Genomic DNA, 20,237 nt, shown 5'->3' with positions numbered 1-20,237 from the left:
ATGTTGTGAGTGGAATAGAGTACAAACTGTTTTTTCACACATAAACTTTAGTTTATTGGAAGGTTGATATGCAAAGTTGACAAAATACAGTATACCAGCATACCAAAGAGAATAACAAAATACAGTATACAAGATGTCACCGAAGTTAACTTACTAACCAGCTCATTATTTGTCAATATCCATGATCCGTCTCTTTCCAAATTAACTTAATAACATGAAAAATAACATGACAACCTGTAATGATACAAAGTAAGAGAATTACAATTAACAAAAATAGAAAAAATAGAAATGTAAATCTATTATTGGTCATCCTAACCGATGTAAACGCTCACCATGTCATGCCGATGGTGACTGAACACATAAAAAACAAAGAGGAACAGAGGGTGGCAGGGATAAAAAAAATGGAACAGGAACAAAATTGCTTGATTTTGCCATTGACCAAATAACCCACTTCTAAAGGTTGAAAATGTCCAATACTTTGCTGTGGTTCTACTTGCCTAGATCAGTTACTGTTTTGGGGTCCTTTTTAGGGCAGTGATCCTGTTTCTGACGTAGTCCTTTACACCTTTCCATGAACGGGTCCTCAGTGCTGGCTCAGCTTCCAGACACTGAACACATTCGTCCTTCTGAGGCACCTTGTGCTCATTAATTAACCGCATCATGTGTTTTTCAACAGCAAGAACCTCTGCTTCCTCCCATTTATGTTTGCCCTTAATTTTGGAGCCTGTGGGTTAAAAGAGAAATGAGTAAACTGTCGCCATTACAAAATAACTCCAGAAAACTCTTCAAAATAACAAAATACTGGTTTCTCACACAAGCACTCTACATACTGTTTTCCACATTTAGTCGTAAAGCCTCCAAACTCAATAAATGTTATTTATCTTCACCGGCCATTTTTTCTTTTTGTGTGTCAAGTTTTGATAACAAATTAAGCTTGGACAATGGAATGGACAATATGTAAGAACTCCTATGTTGCCTTAACCCCCCCCTTGATTATTTTGTTATATAAGAAATTCTAAACCAAAGGGGAACAATATTAAATCAATTAATTGATAGAATCACCGATCATGATTGTTCACCATTTTACCTTTTTTGTCTGATTCGAAATATTTTGAAGTTATAGTCACGTTGGTGCTTGTTGGTTCACAGCCTGCTTGTTGTCCTCTCTCTGTGTTGAAGAAAAAACAAAAAGGATTAACTACCTACACACACATTTCCAACAGAGAGAAAACAGAGAAATAAGACCAAAGGTGCAGCTCCTCAGTGTTGTTTTCAGTCATATTACATCAAGTGTTCATAGTACGTCTTACGATAACAAATCTACACATTTTGCAGTTGTGTCCATTCCCAAAGTCCATTAAAGCAACCAACTCCTCCAACCAAGCTTCAGCTATAATCCAGATTTTATGTGATTTAAAGTCACTTTTATACTAAAGTATCCTAATTATAGAACTGTAGATTGCAATGGTTGATTTAGAAAGATATTTAGTAGGTTATAGATTTGAACATTGCTCAGATATAGGTTTAAAACATCACATCCACCAGATTATTTCCTGATTATCTTTTATTATCAAGTAAGAAGTCATTAAAACAGCGAATCACATATATTCTTAAATACTGCTGCATAATAGACAGGTTTTACATTACGATACATTTAAGTGGCTTGCTTCAAATTACTGTGATGAAAATGATTTGCGATATTCACTTGCAGGTAACACAAAAGGCTGTTGACACCACAATAAACCACAGACTGACTCCTTTTCAAATCCTTTGAATAAATGCAAAATATATATGTATTTTGTCTGAACTTTATGTTCCGAGTAGTTTTGCCAGTGCCAATGACACATTTCCATTTAAAAAGTTACATTTAATTGACGTTAAAGTAATCGGAAACATAATCATCTTAAAAAAGAAATAACCCTACCATCTGAATGGATTTCAACGTCATCCAGCTGCTGTCCAAGGCTGCGGACTTGATTGTTGGGGCCTAAAATCTGGTCGGCCTCATCTTCATTCAGGTTCATCAGCTGTAGCATTTTCCCGTAATGCTTCCGGATCTTTGTGGATGTCAGAGCTGCAGGGTCTTTAGCGCCACATTCTTTGACGTATTTCTGGATGCACTGTGCCCCGGCGTAGGCAGTCAGAGCACTGGGTCGGCCAAACACGTAAGGATTCTGACTGGGGACTCCACATGTCTCGCGTACCTTTACGAGAAGCTCTATTGCTGACTCAAGTGATGGTTTGAGTAAAACTGGAACCGTTCTGCCGCACTTTCCTTGTATGTCGATTCTGACAAAGAACCTGCACATTTTTCTTTCCAAATCGGTAACGGATATGTCCATGCCGTCTTGCAAGTTTGACTTTTTACGCGACTCAAAAGCTGTTAGTTCCACTGAGGATACCTCTAAAACACTTCTCCTGTTGAAAAATATTGTCCGGGAGAGTATTACATTGGCCAAAGCAGCATAGTTTTCTGTACAAGGGCTTTCTCTGAGTTTTTTTTCAGCAAGAAGATGAACATTCTCCACGTGGATATTCAGGCGCATCACATCTTGAGCAAACGGCACCTTCTTTGCCCTTTTCAGTTTGGTTTTCTTGATGGCTGTTAATGCACCTGCAGAAATATGCTTGTTCCATTTCCTCTTGTACAGAGAGAGGAAGTTTCTCGCGGACTCTGCTGATCTCTCATCGCCAGACTTTACTGCGTTCCCCTCAACAATACCACAAGCCTTCTGTAGGTGGTAGCCAAGCTTGATGGCAAGTGAAGGATTTCTGTATGTTTTGTTTTCCGCATTGTAGCCTGCCACGACGTTTACCGCAGACACCACATGTGGGAAGCACGAAGGGAGAAAAAAGTCCTTCAGTTTCTCCAGAGGGGTGATTTTTTTAGCTTCTAGTACAAGTCTTGCTAACTGTCGAAGGTATTGTCTTATATACTCGTGTTTTTTCGGATCAGTTCCGTGATGAGTGAACATGAGCTCGCCAAACTGCAAGAGAACTTCGTCTTCCATGGCAGTTTGCGTCACATCGTCGTAGATCATTTCGGACAGAATGTTCCTAAAACCATCAGTAATGCTAAGGTCTCCTAAAGTTTGAAGTGCACACCGAGATGCGATATTCTTTCTTCCAAACACAGTCTCGTTCTTCACTCTCTCTGGGCAAACTTTCATGTGTCTGAACATAGGTTTCTTTAGAAAAAGACCTCGACAGTGAAGGCAATGGAGAAAGTCTTTGGCTTTTTTTGTGTGGCTCGGCCTTTTTCGGGCAGCAAGTTGGCCCTTTCCTGATTTCAAGACATCCTTATTATGAGCAAAGTTTCCTAGATTTGTTAATCTGTTCCATATCCTTTGTCTTTCTTTTGATTTTGTGGGGTGTTGAAATGCAGCTGCGACTTCTTTTTTGTCACTGTGGTTCCTTTCAAGATGTCGTGACAATTTAAATACTGGCTTAGCACAGTATAAACAATAATTCCTCTTGTCGTAGACACGTCTTCCATTAGAACTTGAACATGGCAACACTACAGTGTCAGAAGACTTTTCTTTTTGAGTAATTGCAGGAGTCTGTTTGTCACTGTCAGTGTTGTCCTCGGACATAGAGCTTTCTGATTCATCTTCTTTTTTTTCTGTCAGAGAAGGTTTTTTGTTTGTGGGGGTCGAGGGTTTGATGTGACTGAATTCATCTGAAGAGCTCCCTTCAGAGTGGAATGGGGAATCAAAGAAGTCAGCATCACTGTCAGGCAAGTAATCAGAGTCACTGTCGACCTCTGACTCAGCCGACTCATTTTCCTTCAAAGAAATACAAAAAAGAAGAAAATAAATCAGTGGAAATCAGGTCATCGACAATCTGTGGTTGCAGAAAATCTAAGTATATCAGAATCTTTAAACTCATATTGTTTACTTATATTTTGGCCTTTTATAGAGGTTCTTCAATATATTATTTTTTGTTATATTAACCGCATGCTCTGATGCTTCAGAATGAGACCGTAGGTTCAAAGTTCAACGTTAGTGTCTTTAACAAGATATATGTCATATGTTATAGTATAAAATAATATCGCAGCAGGACATATGTCATATGTGTCCATTATGTCATATATGTCCTGCTAGCTTCATATTCTTCAAAAAAAACATAACTAGCAGAGTTTGAAGGCCAAAAATTAAGCTTATTCAAGCGTATTTAGCTTTTATTACTATATTTTGTGATTCCATTCCATTTTTCTTACAGCTAGTTCCAGTAGCTAAATGTAACACCAAAGGCAGAATGCCATGTGTTAACATTGATAGTGTTGATAATGTACAGTACATTGCAAATGTAATTGATATTTATCATTTGATTGGGCCAGTGTACTGCAGTCAAAGCAACTTAACTTGATTGACAGGGAGTTGAGTGAACACTTCTGTCAAGTATTTGGGCCCCTTACTTTTTGGTATATGTCTATGCTTGTATAATAAAATAATTGGCCAGCAGTCTTGGTTAATTGAGCAATATAGACTTTTAAAAGTATTTTCAAGCGCTGATTCTTTAATAGATGTATTGATTGTCCAGTTGGAAAAAAGCAATGCAATGTCTTTGAATAGTCAAAATAAAAAGATATTCAATTGACCATAATATTAGGAAAACATTATCCTCACAATTGGCATGCTCGAACCAGAAATGACTGGTCATTCTTTTCTAATAATGTTTTCTTTCTTTTTTTGCAGCTTTAATTAATAAATTAATGACCAAAATAGTTTCAGACTAAAATGTTAGTTAATTACGCAACTGACCCAATATGAAATATCAAGAGCCACATTTTACAGCTAACAAACATACTGTTACTACTGCCCTGACAAATAACATTGAAATGATGAACTTTTGAATACTACTTTAAACATTTTATATGGGTTATTACCTCTGATTTGGCATTAGATGACATTGACTCTTCATGGGATGCAGGCGATGAACAATCCGTTGATATATGCGGCTGAAATACAAATAATTAAAGAAGACATTTAACAGTTTTAACTAATGAGGTTGAGCCTTTACTATCAATCAAGTTTAGCCTATTGTACAGTAAAGGCATCTTTGGTATTGGTTCATATTTAATGTGGGGCTACCTTTGACTGCAGTTGAACCAGCTGTGCACCGCTGGTCTTAGTTTGTTCAAATTGAGATGATTTTTGCATTGGTGGTGGAGGCTAAAAGTGAAGAAAAATACACAGAATTATACAATTTTGATTGTATAAAACAAATAAAACAGCAACATCTAAAAAGACAAACTACCTGAATAGCTGCATGTGGAGACTGCCCACCACTGCCGTCCTCTGGGTTTATGGATTCCAGCTTCATTAGGGGACAAAGCGAAGTCAACAGGAAGTATCTCTTATAAACTATATTTCAGGAATCAAATCCATTCACAATTTAAAGTATTATATCATTTTAAAGTTGAACAGTGTAGCAACTATCCAAATGTTTATCTATAACACACTTACAAGTTTATCCAACTGTGCCACTTGGTGAAGAAGTTGTGCCCGCTGTTGCAAAAGCACCGAACGTTGTCTCTCATAGCTGGCCTAAGAGAAGATAAAACATGTTAATTAAAAAATATACAATCTAACGAGTCCTCATAAGAAACCCCACATATCTGTAACCATAAATATCATGATGGTAGCAAGTTGGGCAACGTTTATTTGGTAGATGCTAGTAACTAACAATGTGTACCATCAACCTTTGTAGAAAGTTCAAACAGCTAGATATCATGAAGCATGTGAAACCATCACAACAGTCGAGATGGGTACAAAAAAGACCAACAATCAACAAAACCTTATTTTCAAATACATTTTGGTGGTGTTCATTTTCTCACCGGTGAGCTCATGTTTCCCTCTAGCGATGGCACGTTGTTAGGAAGAGCAGCGCCAGGGACTGACTCGTGTACAGCTCCTGAGGAAAGGACACGCAAGTTGTATGATGAACGGTATTACAGCACTGTAGTATGCACTGACATTACAGTGTGGTCACATGTGTTTTTTTTTGTAAAGTCCTGTTTAACAAACAGTTGTTCATATTGCCTGATTACTCATAACCACGAACCCTTTGTAAATCAGTTCAGTTGCGTTAATAGGGGGCCGTTAATATGTAAGAAAATAATGAGAATCAATATTTGAACTTTTAAACAAATTATTGCCTAATTGAATCACTACTTTATTCACACTGATCAAATTTAAAGACGCAAAATGTAAATCAATACGCCTCTTTAGACTATTTAAAGTTGTGCATTTTCAAAAACTTTACTTTCAGTATCTTTCTTCTTTTTTATAGCATTTTAAATTTTTGATGACGAGGACAGTGTTGAATTGGAGAAGAGATAGAGACGGGTGACACAACATTCGACAGTCCATCCCTCGGCTAACAAAAAACAGCATGTGTTTTGGTGTTCACAAATCCGTTTCATGAGATATTCCAAAAACGTAGTTAAGGAATGGTATTAAATAAAGAAGAAATCTGGTGGCTCAAATTGGCTATTTAATTCAAATGCAGTATACCAAGGATAAGCAACAAACCAGCTAAAGTACCAAACACATATATTTTGACAAATCCAACCCAACATGTTTAACCCTCCTCCAAAACAGGACAAATGTACTAGAGGACAACAAAGGCGAATACAAAAAAAGCTTACCCATGCAGTTTGACGAAGGTATCCACTGACGCTGCTCCTGAGACATGGATGAAGCATGGCTATGAGTGTATCCAGCAACACCAGCAAACTCCGCATGCACTCCTTCAAAAGTAGCTTGAGATGTACTTACATGTTGTCCACATGGTGGCAGGCTAATGGGCAAAAGTCTGTCGGGTAAACCCTGATTGGTTAATAGAGGTTGAAATGGTGCTTTGTAAAGATCGTGGGGGGATAGCAGCGGTGGATGTTGGGGCCTGCAAGGCAGTGGAGATTGGTTTGTTTGGGGAAGAGATGGTAGGAGGATGTTTTTTCCTTGGTTTGCACTGAGCAGCATTGGTGAGGTGTGAGGGTTTTGCTGGGCAAAGGGATTAATGTGAGAGGAACTCGGGGTGGCAGTGTTGGCAAACAGCGTGTTTGATGACGGATTGTTGCTGATGTGAGAGGCTTTGTACAGAGCTGAGTGGTGAGTGGTGTTTCCGGATAATATGGTGCCGGGGTCTCTCATACAACTCTGTTCTGACTCCTGCTGGTGCTGGTAGAAGGGCCTCTGGTCAGACGATGAGCCCAGGTGTTGATGCTGAGAGCTGGGCAGAGTGTCGAGGAGGGGTCCTTGAGATGAAGTAGAGGACCAGCCATGCTGGCCGGCCCACGACTGACAGGGTACGTGACTCTTATGGTTATCCATCATCCCCTGTAAACATCCAAATGTGTTGCCTGGTGTCTTATATTTCCTTGGAAACAGGTCCTAGCAGAGTGAAACAACATACAAAAGAAAAAGATTCAATCGGCTACAAATTACACATTAATAACAGAACTTTAAAAAGTGAAATAGCTGTTCCACCTTTAAAGATGGAGTCTTTGATGCTTATGTGATCAGGAAAAAAATGATACATTAGCTCACTTATAACACTGCAACAAAACTATGCAAAAGTTCCATTTTATTCGGCATCCACTTTATTCTTTAGGGCTGCAATTCGTTTTGTGATTATTTCATTGATGGTTTGTTCTAGTAAATGCATGTTGCAATTTTCTAGGGCCAAAGAGGGAGCTTTCAAATTACTTATTTATACAGAAAGATACTATATTATCAGAATAGGAAATATAACAACAAAACAATCCTCATATTTCACAAGATAAAACACAAAATGATTAATTCAGTAACTATCTTGTCAAAATAACTTCAGTTTAACTACTTAAGATGTCTCTACCTACTGAAAAGTACTTTCTTGGTGTATGCGGCTGTATATTTTAGGTGAGCACTGAGAAACTAAGGATAGAGGGTGTCGTTTTTCTCTACTGATATTCTGAACAATCTGTGCTATTGTATTAGCTGCAAAGTGTCTCTACTGTAGGCTATTTTTATTATATGTACAGCACTTTGGCTCGACCAAAAATCGTTTATAAATGTGCTATATAAATAAAACTTGATTTGATAAATGTCAAAGTCTGGGTATACATCATTCTGCTGAAGCAAAGTAACAAAAACAACTCCCTCACGGGTCATATAATGCAACAAAAAATGGGACATTGAGAAATGTACCCTAGTGTGTTCATATTTTTGGATCCATACTGTTACCTGATCCATACTTGATTTTAGCAGTGTATGTATTTTTGTTATTGCAGAGATGGGCACTTTTTATTGTTCACACGTTGTATTGCCACGGCTACACAGCAATTTCCATTACATCAATTAGAGATGAAGAGGGGCTTTAACAAACTTTGAGGTTTTTTTAACGATGTTTGTGTCACTTACCTCTTGTGGTGCCGAGATAGGCAAATAGGAAGTTTTTCACAAGTTTTACAGTGTAAAAATTATTTGTTACAAGTAAAGGTCTTGCATTTAAAATGTAGTATTGGCATAAATAAAACAAAAGTACTTATTGTGCATAATATCCCATTTAAAGGTGGGGTAGGTAATTTTGGAGAAACCAGCTCGAGTGCGCTAGAATTAGAAAATACACAGCCGGAACAAATCTGCCACTTCCTTACAGAGCCCCTCCTCCAACACACACGAACGTGCACATGACCAATGAGGGCATGAGATAAGTTTGTGCACAGATGGAAGGCTGACAGGCAGGTAGGCCATGCTTTAGGTCGTGCTTTTTACAGTACTACGGCTTCCACAGATGACATTTTTTTATGGATTTTTTGTCAAAGCACTTAAGATATTCATTGCTATCGGGATGTTAAGAGCATTCCATGGAATATAACAAAAAAGTGTAGCTCAAGCCGGTTTCTCAAACTTACCTACCCCACCTTTAAGAATCATATATATATATATATATATATATATATATATATATAAAGTGACTTTATTTTATGCATAATGTGTTTATCATAGCTGGTAAGGGTGGAGCTACTTTTAATTACTTGATATACTGCTTCTTCACATCTTATCGTATACTTATATAGCATAGTTTATCCATTAGTTATCTGTAAAGTAATTAGAAACATATTTTGTCAAATAAATGTAGTAGAGTAAAGAGTACAATATTGGCTGCCAAATTGTAGTGGAGTAGAAGTTTAAAGTAGCATTAAATAAAAAATACCTAAGTGAAGTAAAAGTACCCCAAAAAACCTACTTTTTAATTACAACATATTACAATTAGGGCTGTCAAGTTAACGCGTTAATAACGCAAAAAAAAATTAATGCCACTAATTATTTTAACGCGATTAACGCATGTGTATTTTTTTTCCTCGGCCGCCCCGTAGTTTCAGAGCGCATCGAGTTTAAAATACCATCTACAAGCTGATGCTGACAGCCCCGCTCCTGCTGCCCGCTTGTGGCAGACCACACTTCCACGCTCACCGGCAGGCCCCGACTGGCTATCGGGAGGACCGGGAGGGTGTGTGTATGTGTGGCCCGAGCGAGTGAGAGAGAGACCTTACGTGCATTGTTGTTGTTAGCATCTGGTGCTAGCTGGCGGCGCTAACGGATATAAGGAGCTGTTTAAATGAAAACAGAGGAGCGACATTTCGCCACAACTGCGCCGAGCACTTGACTTTATGCAGGAAGCCAGACAGTGGGACATTGTACGAAAAGTCAGCACACTCAGCTCAGATAGTGAGCAACATGACTGCAGCGTCCAGGCAGCTCCCGTTCGAGCATATGCTTTAAGTTGCACATAGCTCCAACGATACATATCTCACACACACACACACAATTTGTATTGTATTATTGTATGAGAGGTTCCAGGTTGTTGTGTTTAATATTCATGAGAATATTTGTCATTGTTCAAATGATAATAAACATTAGCATAAAGCATATTTGTTCACTCATATGTTGATAAGAGTATTAAAAACTTGAAAAATATTCCTCTAAGGTACATTTAGAACAGATAAAAAATGTGCGATTAATTTGCGATTAATCGCGATTAACTATGGACAATCATGCAATTAATCGCGATTAAATATTTTAATTGACTGACAGCCCTAATTACAATATTACATATTACTAGACCGACTAAAAAACTGGGTGGGACTTTCGGAAACAGTTCTAAATTGGTTTGAATCCTACTTAAAGGACAGAAACAACTTTGTTTCTATAGGTAAATACAAATCTGAGTTGACAAATATGGCATGTGGGGTTCCTCAAGGCTCCATCTTGGGGCCTCTTCTCTTTAACATCTACATGCTACCACTGGCTCAGATAATGAAAAACAACAAAATAAGTTACCATAGCTATGCAGATGACACACACATTTACATAACCATTTCACCAGGAGACTATTCTCCAGTTAAAACACTGAGTAAGTGCATTGAACAAATCAATGACTGGATGTGTCAGAACTTTCTCCAATTAAACAAAGACAAAACTGAGGTAATGGTCTTTGGAGCCAAGGCAGAACGTATAAAAGTTAGCGCTGAGCTTCAGCCTGCAATGTTCAAAACAACAGATAAAGCCAGAAATCTAGGTGTAGTCATGGACTCTGACCTGAGTTTCAACAGTCACATTAAAACAGTTACTAAATCAGCCTACTATCACCTAAAGAATATATCTAGGATTAAAAGACTAATGTCACAGCAGGATTTGGAAAAACTTGTCCATGCTCACTAAAAAATCTATTAGGAAGCTGCTGCTGATTCAGAATGCCGCTGCTCGAGTCCTCACTAACACTAAGAAAGTGGATCACATCACTCCTGTTCTGAAGTCTTTACACTGGCTTCCTGTGTGTCAAAGAATAGATTTCAAAATACTACTGCTGGTTTATAAAGCACTGAATGGTTTAGGCCCAAAATACATTTCTGATATTCTGCTAAATTATGAACCATCCAGATCTCTCAGGTCTTCAGGGACTGGTCAGCATTCTGTCCCCAGACAGAGTCAGAACTAAACATGGAAAGCAGCGTTCAGTTATTATGCTCCAAATATCTGGAACAAACTCCCAGAAACCTGCAGGTCCGCTACAACTCTTACTACTTTTAAATCCATGCTGAAGACTTATCTTTTTGTTGCTGCTTTTAATTGAAACTGAGCCGTTGTGTTCATCAGTAAAGTGGAACTTCTGTGTGAACTATTCATATCTTAAACTGCACTGTAACTTTTTATTCATGTATTTTTTATTTTAATGTTTATTTTATTATCTTTTACTGTTTTTAAATGCCTTTGTCTGAATGTCATTCATTTTTGTAAAGCACCTTGAATTGCCTTGTGTTGAAAGGTGCTATATAAATAAACTTGCCTTGCCTTGCCTTACTTAAGTGCAATACTTGAGTAAATGTACTTCACTACATTACACACCACTGGAAAACATTAACACACAATTCACCAGCAAAATAAATAGGAAAGTAGCTAACTAGTATGCACAAAATAACCTAACATGTATAGTCATAGTAGGGGTTGTCCACCTATAACTAAATGATTGTAGTCATGTTCATGTCGACGAAGTGTAGCTTAGCGTGGTTTCCGATGTCTTCCTTTCTTTAGCTACCTGTTAGCTAAACTGGTGTTAGCTCGATAAAACTGTGAAAATCTCGAATAATTCATAGAACTGAAAACGACACCAAAATTAACACGCTGAAAAATACTAACTGCTTAACATACCTGTCATTTTGAGTAAAAATGCTTGAAAACCAGTGCCATGTCTGGGCTAACATCGAATGGCTTCCGGTGGTTTGTTTACCTCACAGCCCTGCAAGCACTTCCGCTTGGTTTTTCAGAGTAAGAGCGTCATCTCCACAATATTAAGTGACATTTTATTTTTTAAATGAATCAATAAAGATAGTTTGAGAATAAAATCACATCCTATACCAACAACGGAAGCAATACCCAGTGGTGGAAATGAAGTAGTTTTACTCAAGTCCTATACTCAAGTATTATATAGAGATAATTGTACTTGAGTTTAATGCTACTTTAGACATTTACTCCTCTACATTTTTTAAAGAAATATTGGACTTTTTACCTGCTACATTTATTTCACACTAATACATATACATATGTTACATATACAAACATGTGACATACTTGACTGATATTATAGGGTAGGCCTACTGTTCTACTAATATATAAATACAACCTAGTATACAAATACAAGTAAATAAACATTGGCTCAACACTGATAGCAACATGCTGCTCCATGTTCTTTTAGTGATAAAAACAGTTTAATACAATATTCTATGATAATTGAAAACTGTGAAAAGAGCCATGCCACATACTGTGTACTTTTGATATTTTGAGTACATTAAGCTAACAATACTTATGTACTCCTTAAGTAACATTTAGAATTCAGGATACTTGTGATAAGTATTTACAGACCATAGTATTTCTGGGCCCTTTCTCATTTCAAAGATTTCCCCTCCTCGACTCCTCGAATCCTCGGTAGTGACCCGGAAATGAATTTCAGCACGCCATGTTGAAGGACATCTCATTTCCCTAAATGCACATTGAGGACCAATAAGGATCGAGCGTCGAGGAGGCTCTCTGGAGGAGCTATAATCAAGGATACACTGATGAGTCCTCCACGGTTCCTCCGTGGATGCATTTCCGGCAACGATTTAGATTTGTCTAATGTGAAACCTTCCAAAGCTGTCATAAAGACTAAGAACCTGGATACTAACCATGACAATAAATAATGCTTTTATATGCAGGAATGTTTTGATGGACTCCACTGCCCTACTGGAGGAAGACAATTAAGGAGAGGAGGAAGGGATGGGGAGATCTGTCTCACCCTTGATGACACTGACTCCTCTGATGATGAGAAGCAAGATTAGCCTCTTCCACTACACTAGGATGCTGGGTCCTCGGCCGACTTTCCTATCTTGACAGGTTCAAAGGTTAAAGGTTGATGATCCAGGCAAAAATGTGCATTGTAAAGTGTAATGGTTTGTTTGTTTGTTGTTGATGTAAACATTTTGACTGAATAAAAGCACACTGTTTAATTATGTAATTGTTTTATCTTCTGTCAGAACAAGTATTGCTGTTGTTTTACATAGTATATCCTTTAACAGCCAGAATTATTTCTAGAAAATGGTGAAGGTTTGTTTAAGAGAAGGATGTTCCTGTAATGAGAGTTCACATTTATGCTACATTGAAGGGTGTAATCGACTACACATCTTCAGAAACATAATTTGCTTCAGATATAACTCATAGCAATATAATAAAGCCAACTGCATTAAAAACCCAGTTAACAAACACTAGAGAGGTTTCTCAATACTCAAATTTCCCCTCCTCGACTCCCCTCCTCGACTACTATCTTCGATACTTAGTCCCGCCCACAGGAGATGCGAGCGGAGGACTGAGGAGGGGAACCGAGGAGAGAGGAGGGGAAGCAGCAGGCGGTTAGAGAAATGAGAACTCCTCCCTGAGCGGTCATTTTAAAGAGACATCCATTAATGATGACAGGAGACACAGCAGCCCTCTGTCTGATGGACAGATGTGTTCATGACGACTTATATTATATATATATTTACTTTGATTCATTCACAGTGTGGTATAATGAGACAATAACAGGCTACAGATGCGGACACACACACACATATATTTATATAAATATATACAATTTCAGAATCAAACAAGTATGAGAGCACTCTCATAATAACGTAACACAATCAGAGACTGGATATATATCCCCCCCCCCCTCTCTCTGGTCGCTGAAATGGGGAATTGAAATTACGGGCCAAAAGTTGTATTTACAAGTAGGCCTATTAAAAGTAAGCACACACACCTCCAGCTCGTAAAGCATAATCAGGCTACAGCCGTTGTGTATTTTATTATGAGAAGCACTAAATGGTCTTAGAAAAATATCGACTCTTTGTTTGTAGATATCTACTAAACTAAAGCAAATAAAGAGAGTAGGCCTGTTATACTGAGTGATATTATACACACTCAGAGCCGGCCCGACCCATTAAGCGACATAGGGCTTAGGGCCCCGCAGCCACTAAGGGCCCCCTAGCAAAAAAAAAATGTAATTAAATAATCTCAGTAAGTATGTTTAATTAATTGTGTTAATATGCCTAGAGTGCCTACTCTCAAAGTCATATATTATATGATTGAGTCAATCATATAATACATTAACCGTGCTTTACCTAAACCTCATCATGACACTAAGGACGGCAAGAATGTAATTTCCTGTGTTCAGTGAATGCAACAGAGGCAAGACACCAGACCAACCTGAGAGTTGAATGGAAATAAACATCTGTCTTATTGGCTGACTGGTACCTAACCTGTGAGCTGTGACAATGTTTAAACTGTCAGTCAGACTCAGAGTTTTTGAAGATGGACATAAGAAAAACATTTCTTAAAAAAGACAACAATTCTCAAGTGGTGGCTCACACAACAACCCCAGAGTCAACACTTGAGCCAGGTAAACAAGGTATGTAAATGTCAGTAAACGTCCAAGTTATGCGAACATGTAATCAAAGCATAAATTACAGCTACGTTGACGTTACTTTGAATCGCGGGGGTAAGCTAAACTGTTAGCAAGTAGCAAAAGCTAGCAAGATATATTAAATGAACACTTTGTCATACAATCTAAATGTAATGTTGTTTAGCGTTACCTGGTGATTTCAAAGAAAGCTCTCTGGAAAATGTTGACTTACTGCTCGACATGAAGCTAAATGCGACCTTACAGTACACAGTTGATCCTGAGTCCTGTCAGAACCTGTTAAAAAAAAAATGCAGGACACTGTGTCTCAGGCAGAGATGTTCACAAGTCTTTTTGTGCAAGTCCAAGTCAAGTCTCAAGTCTTTGGTCACGGGTCCAAGTCAAGTCTCAAGTCTTTGTGGTGTGAGACTTGATCAAGTCTCAAGTCTTTGGTCACGAGTCCAAGTCAAGTCTCAAGTCTCTAAAAAATAAAAGTCTCATGTCTCTTCTGGTTGTAATAAGCCTTCTAGTGTCTGCTGCTATCCAGTCTGTTAAGAATACTGCACAGCTATATTTAAAAAATTCAAAGCATTTACTGTATTATTATCACTCCTATATCTATTAGCATACAGTATCAGTACTGATTAGTTGTTTGTTATATGATCACTTTAAACAGGCTATTGCAATGCAATATGAGGAAAAACATCACACTTTAGCTAAATGCAAACAACTTATAAGCAAAACACTTCAGAATCAGAAATCAGTATCACAAATACTTTATTAATCCCCCGCAGGGAAACTGTGTTAAAAGTACTTAAAAGTAAACATTTGTTCTGTGCCATTTGCAACTAAAAAACTATTGCTGCAATATTATCTGAAATATCCTCTCACTCAAACCCAGTGTAATGGTAGCCTGATAAACCTGTAACATTAACGTTACATGGTCAACAATAAACCTGTAACCTGCCTATAAACCGACATGTATTTATGTATGTAACTATGTATTTTTCTACGTTTAACGTTAGCCAGTAGATGGTGGCAGCGGAACGTAATGATTAACGTTATCGACCTTTTTTATGTCATGTCAAGAGTTGGATGTCAACCAGGCCCGGTTCCAAAACAAAATGACTAAGGGTGCATCTGAGATTAGAGAGGGTGCAGTGGTAAAGTGCTATTTTTATAAGTGGGGAGTGGATCTAACACCCTCTATGGGGGTCCTCACCTCCTCTGGGGGGGTCCGGGGGTATGCTCCCCCGGGAAGATTTTTTTAAATATTGAAGTTAAAACCATCAATCTGGTGCACTTTGAGAGCAACATTAAGAGATCTATGGATCTATGTGCTCTTTGCTTGATTATGCCTTCCCAGTCCCTTATCACGTAGCCTATAAGAGCATGGCGCCAGTTGTTGCAGCCAGTTGTGGTGAAGGCATCTGACTTACTTGAACCGAAATGTCTACATGCATAGCAGAAGATGGCATCTTTTTTACATGAATATTCCAGCCAATCTGTTTTGAAACCATGAGCTGCAAAATGAGCGCCTTACCCCACTGTACAGGAGAGTTGGGTACTTTTTTAAATATACCTGGGCAGGCTCTGTTTTGAAGAGGTCCTCTGGCACTTGCGGGCCGCCGAGGGGTGGCGGTGTTTGGGGTAACGAAGACGGCTGTGGCTGCTCCGCTTCTGTGGGCGAGGCGGGCAAAGCCGGCGAGTCGGGCAAGAGGACGTTAGTGTCCACGACAGTAACGTAATGTCCCCATGATCTGAACTGTTATTACCTGCAGTAGATGCAGTGTATGCTGGCGATAAGGGCTGGTTGTTTTAACCATTTTCTGATCCATCATTGACAGCTGTGTAAGCACCTTGCAGATGATGAATGTGCAGCGGCACAGGTCACACGTACCTGACATAATAACGTTACTTACCGTTTAAATTGATCAAATAAATGCAGCAGACAATGCTATTCAACCACAATTACAATTTATTTTATTTCAACTATATTCTTCTTCTTCTTCTTCTTCTTCTTCTTCTTCTTCTTCTTCTTCTTCTTATTATTATTATTACTACTATTGTTAGTAATAGTAGGAAAAATGTAATATTTTTCACTTTTCATTTTTTTACTTTTCATTTTTCAAATGAGGGTGCATAACGACTCAACTGAGGGTGCAATGCACCCTTATGCACCCCCGTAGAACCAGGCCTGATGTCAACGCCACTCAACGCAAACAAGTGTGACAAGCAAACATTCACTCATCTTTTCAAATATTCAGTTACAAAGCTAGTAGCAAGCTAAGTTAACATTACATAGCTGATGCTGAGCTAAACATGTTTGCTAACCGTCCATATGCGTTAATGTGACTGACCTCTCCGGGTGAGTTTTCAAGTGCCTGATGAAATTTTACATTGTTGCACCAGCATCCTTGATTTTAATATGGCAGACTTTCCAGTGTGCGCTCCTTTTGTTCGAAGTTTTTATAGTTGAACCCAGAGCCGTCTAATAGTATAATTCTATTATGCGGCTCTGGTTGAACCCAGAGCCATTTAATAGAAGAGTTACGACATCTCCGTTCACTCCAATGGACCACTTTTTTACAGCAATGGCGGATCGTGGAGCCTCTCAATCGTTCCCCGGAAGTTAGCGCCAAGGCTGGCAGAGCTGTGGAGTTGCAGCATAATACACCGTTCGTGACGGACTTTTAAAGGTAAGAAGAAGTTTAAAGATTTATATTGCGGATATTATCAGTATATTTAGGGAACGTTTACAGATAACAGATTAAGCTAGCATACCGAAGCAAGTTAGCAACACACGTTGAACAGGTAATTGTAAATTCCGTTCTCTTAATGTCATTTCGTCCAACATGTTGAATTATAGAAGAGGGGCTTCTAAACGGGATTGTATGCGGGGGTGGGGGGAGTTAAATATTAGATAAATATAACTTTGGTGCGTGTAAGATAGAGTGTTTTTAGCAGAGCCATATTGTGTCCTTGTGATTCTGTTGATTATTACCTGTCTGTATAATGTTGCAGCTCAGCTGATTCTGGATTGATGGCAAAGGGAGAGGGACTTAAGTGAGAGTGAAAACACAAGGTAAGTGTAATACTACTGTTTTATATAAGTAAACACCTTATCTCCCCAAGGCATTTCCCATCCAATAGGTGTGCTGTGTGTGTATAACCCTTTCTCCTGTCTGTTACTCCCTCTTTCAGCACAACAACCAGAGGGGGGTTCAATGGAGCCTGAATACCTGCACTGAGACCCTCAACTCTGTGTTTTTCAAGCCTTTCCCTGTTTTTTTGTATTAAACAAAACATTAAGCTTTCCCAATGGTGTGGTTTTCGTTTTATGAAAAAGTGCAAATGCAGTGTTTGTATATCACATATTGTGTTGCTGTTGGTCGTGAAATTGCTCCTGCTGACTTGAGCCAGCCATTTTTTCCTCCGCTCTGTGTCAGTGGGGAAGCCGTACATTCGTACTCCTTTCTCTGAGCGATTTGAGCATCCCCAGGCAGCACAGCAAACCATGGTGGCGACTAGGAGGCAGCACAGCAAACCAGGACAACACGGAGGAAAAGGCACCGACAAACTGCATGATATGCTATTCAATGTTTATTGAATTCCATGTATTTGCAATGGATGTTCCTAAAGCAACACATTTAACATCATCATCATCATATGCTGCTGCTGCTGCTGCTGCTAGTCCTTTGATAGTCACCTGTCGGTCTCCTGTCCTTTCTGAAAGCCATAAAGATGACATTAGTCATTTAGATAACTTGTGTCCTCAGTTACCATGGGATTACTGAAACTACCATGAATTTAAGAAAGTGGTAGAAATTAATCTAATCTGCATTTTAAAGCATTACTTTAGATCCCCTCCCTCTAAATATATCAATAAACATTAGAAAGTGATGCTCCTGACTACCATACAACTTTAAGAAGATAATATTGGTTTGAAAGAATTCAAAGCTATAAATAAACAGCAACAGGCTCTTTAACCAAGGCACTGTTAGTAACATGTACACTAGTTGTTCACACTAATCCTAATAGTATCACTTAATATTAGCAAATTCTATTTTATTTTTTAAAACATATTGATGTAAATACATACACATATCGATTTGTTGTATAAATATTGCAAATCAAAACCTTTATTCACTAATAATTACCAAAAATCGTAGTTCTATCTCCTGTTATCAATGCATTCACATTGCCCGCCATGAACTTCCGGGGAACGATCCTCGTCTACATGAACCACGTGATGATAACCGTTTTTGGACTTCCGTTGTCGTAACTCTTCTATCTATATGGCGCTGGTTGAACCTATACAGTCTATGAGTTGAACCTAATTACAAGCGGTACAGCTGCAGGTGTGCCGCCGGTCGCCATGGTGTTACAGTTACCATGATGATCATGATGTTAATGTTAAAGGTGGGGTAGGTAAGTTTGAGAAACCGGCTCGAGATACACTTTTTGTTATATTCCATGGAATGCTCTTAACATCCCGATAGCAATGAATATCTTAAGTGCTTTGACAAAAAACAGCGAAAGAGGCTTTTGGGATGATAACAATTTAGTGTGTAGTTAAGACATGAAACGACTACAGACAATATTGTGATTATTTACCCATTAACCAGCATAACGGATTTGGTCTGGATCTGGAATAACGGATTTGGTAAACTGAACAGTGAGCCGCCAGCCCGAAAATAAGTTTGCTCTAAAATGATATTAATAAATTACTATTTTCATTAATATAAGCAAGACAATAAATGGCAAATATATAGAACATAAACGTATTTGAGATACGTTCATAACAAACGTAACTGAGAGAAAATAGGTTTCTAGAAGATAAGTAGAACTTAAACGTTTTTGAGATATGTTCATAACAAACGTAACGTGGGAGAAAATACGTTTCTTGCTAAACGTAATTAAGAATGCAGTATGAAACGACTACACACAATATTGTGATTATTTACCCATTAACCAGCATAATAACGGATTTGGTAAACTGAACAGTGAGCCGCCAGCGCGAAAATAAGTTTGCTCTAAAATTATATTACTAAATTACTATTATCATTATTATAAGCTAGAAAATAAATGGCAAAGATAGGTAGAAAGTAAACGTATTTGAGTTATATGCAAAACAAACGTAACGTGGGAGATAATTTGTTTCTAGCGAAACGTAATTGAGAATGCAGTTTAGTTCGGTGGGAATGTAATTTTTAGGAGACAGAGTTGTTTGAAGTGCACATCTTTTCAGCATTCAAAATGTTCTGTTGTATGATTATTATTTTTGTCAGAGGCAGTTATGCAAAGCTAAATGAATTTATTTCCCAAACAGTCCAATTACCTCTTGATTGTGAGATGGAGAAAAATATATTGAATGGTTCTTAACTCCATGTCTTACGGTGAGAAGAGCACCCTCCGGTTGCAACCTGATATGCTATATTATCTTTTAGCCATTTAACACATATGCTTTTGAGAAGAACAAAGGTTTTAAGATTAATTTCCTTTGCAAATGAACAAACTATTGGGAGTTGTTCTAACACAAAGTGACATTTTACATTAAGTTAGCTTTAATACATTTCTTATTTGGCATGAGTTTCTGCCCAATAACTGATCATAAATATACAAAATCCATTAACTACCAAAGAGGCAATTGAAAGTGCTATATGTATTCATTTAGGTCCGTGTATTGTAGAATCCATTTAGTTTTTCTGTTTTAATGACATTAAATATCTCTGCTTAATGTCAAGAAAAAGCATTTATTTGTAACTGAACATGGTGAATGA

At 38.1% G+C, this 20,237-nt stretch overlaps 1 protein-coding gene across 2 annotated transcripts; it reads right to left on the bottom strand.

The window, feature by feature from the left end:
• Positions 1-35: 35 nt before the first annotated feature.
• Positions 36-11,783, bottom strand: LOC117452691 (uncharacterized). Of its 2 annotated transcripts, XM_034091410.1 has the most exons (11): positions 11,697-11,783; positions 6,783-7,397; positions 6,653-6,689; positions 5,840-5,916; positions 5,469-5,549; positions 5,260-5,319; positions 5,094-5,174; positions 4,889-4,960; positions 1,925-3,785; positions 1,088-1,168; positions 36-724 (listed from the first exon to the last, which is right to left on the bottom strand). In XM_034091410.1, the coding sequence occupies exons 2-11, from the start codon at positions 7,338-7,340 to the stop codon at positions 507-509; spliced, it is 3,126 nt and encodes a 1,041-aa protein (XP_033947301.1). In that variant the 5' UTR covers positions 7,341-7,397; positions 11,697-11,783; the 3' UTR covers positions 36-506. The 2 variants fall into 2 exon arrangements, with proteins under 2 accessions (XP_033947301.1, XP_033947300.1); XM_034091409.1 differs by having other exon boundaries at positions 6,653-7,397.
• Positions 11,784-20,237: the final 8,454 nt, after the last annotated feature.

The sequence above is a fragment of the Pseudochaenichthys georgianus genome, chromosome 9 (assembly GCF_902827115.2).
Source record: "Pseudochaenichthys georgianus chromosome 9, fPseGeo1.2, whole genome shotgun sequence".
In the NCBI taxonomy this organism is placed as follows: Eukaryota; Metazoa; Chordata; class Actinopteri; order Perciformes; family Channichthyidae; genus Pseudochaenichthys; species Pseudochaenichthys georgianus.
The sequence above is the reverse complement of the archived record's forward strand: the minus strand, read 5'-3'. Positions and strand labels throughout refer to the sequence as shown.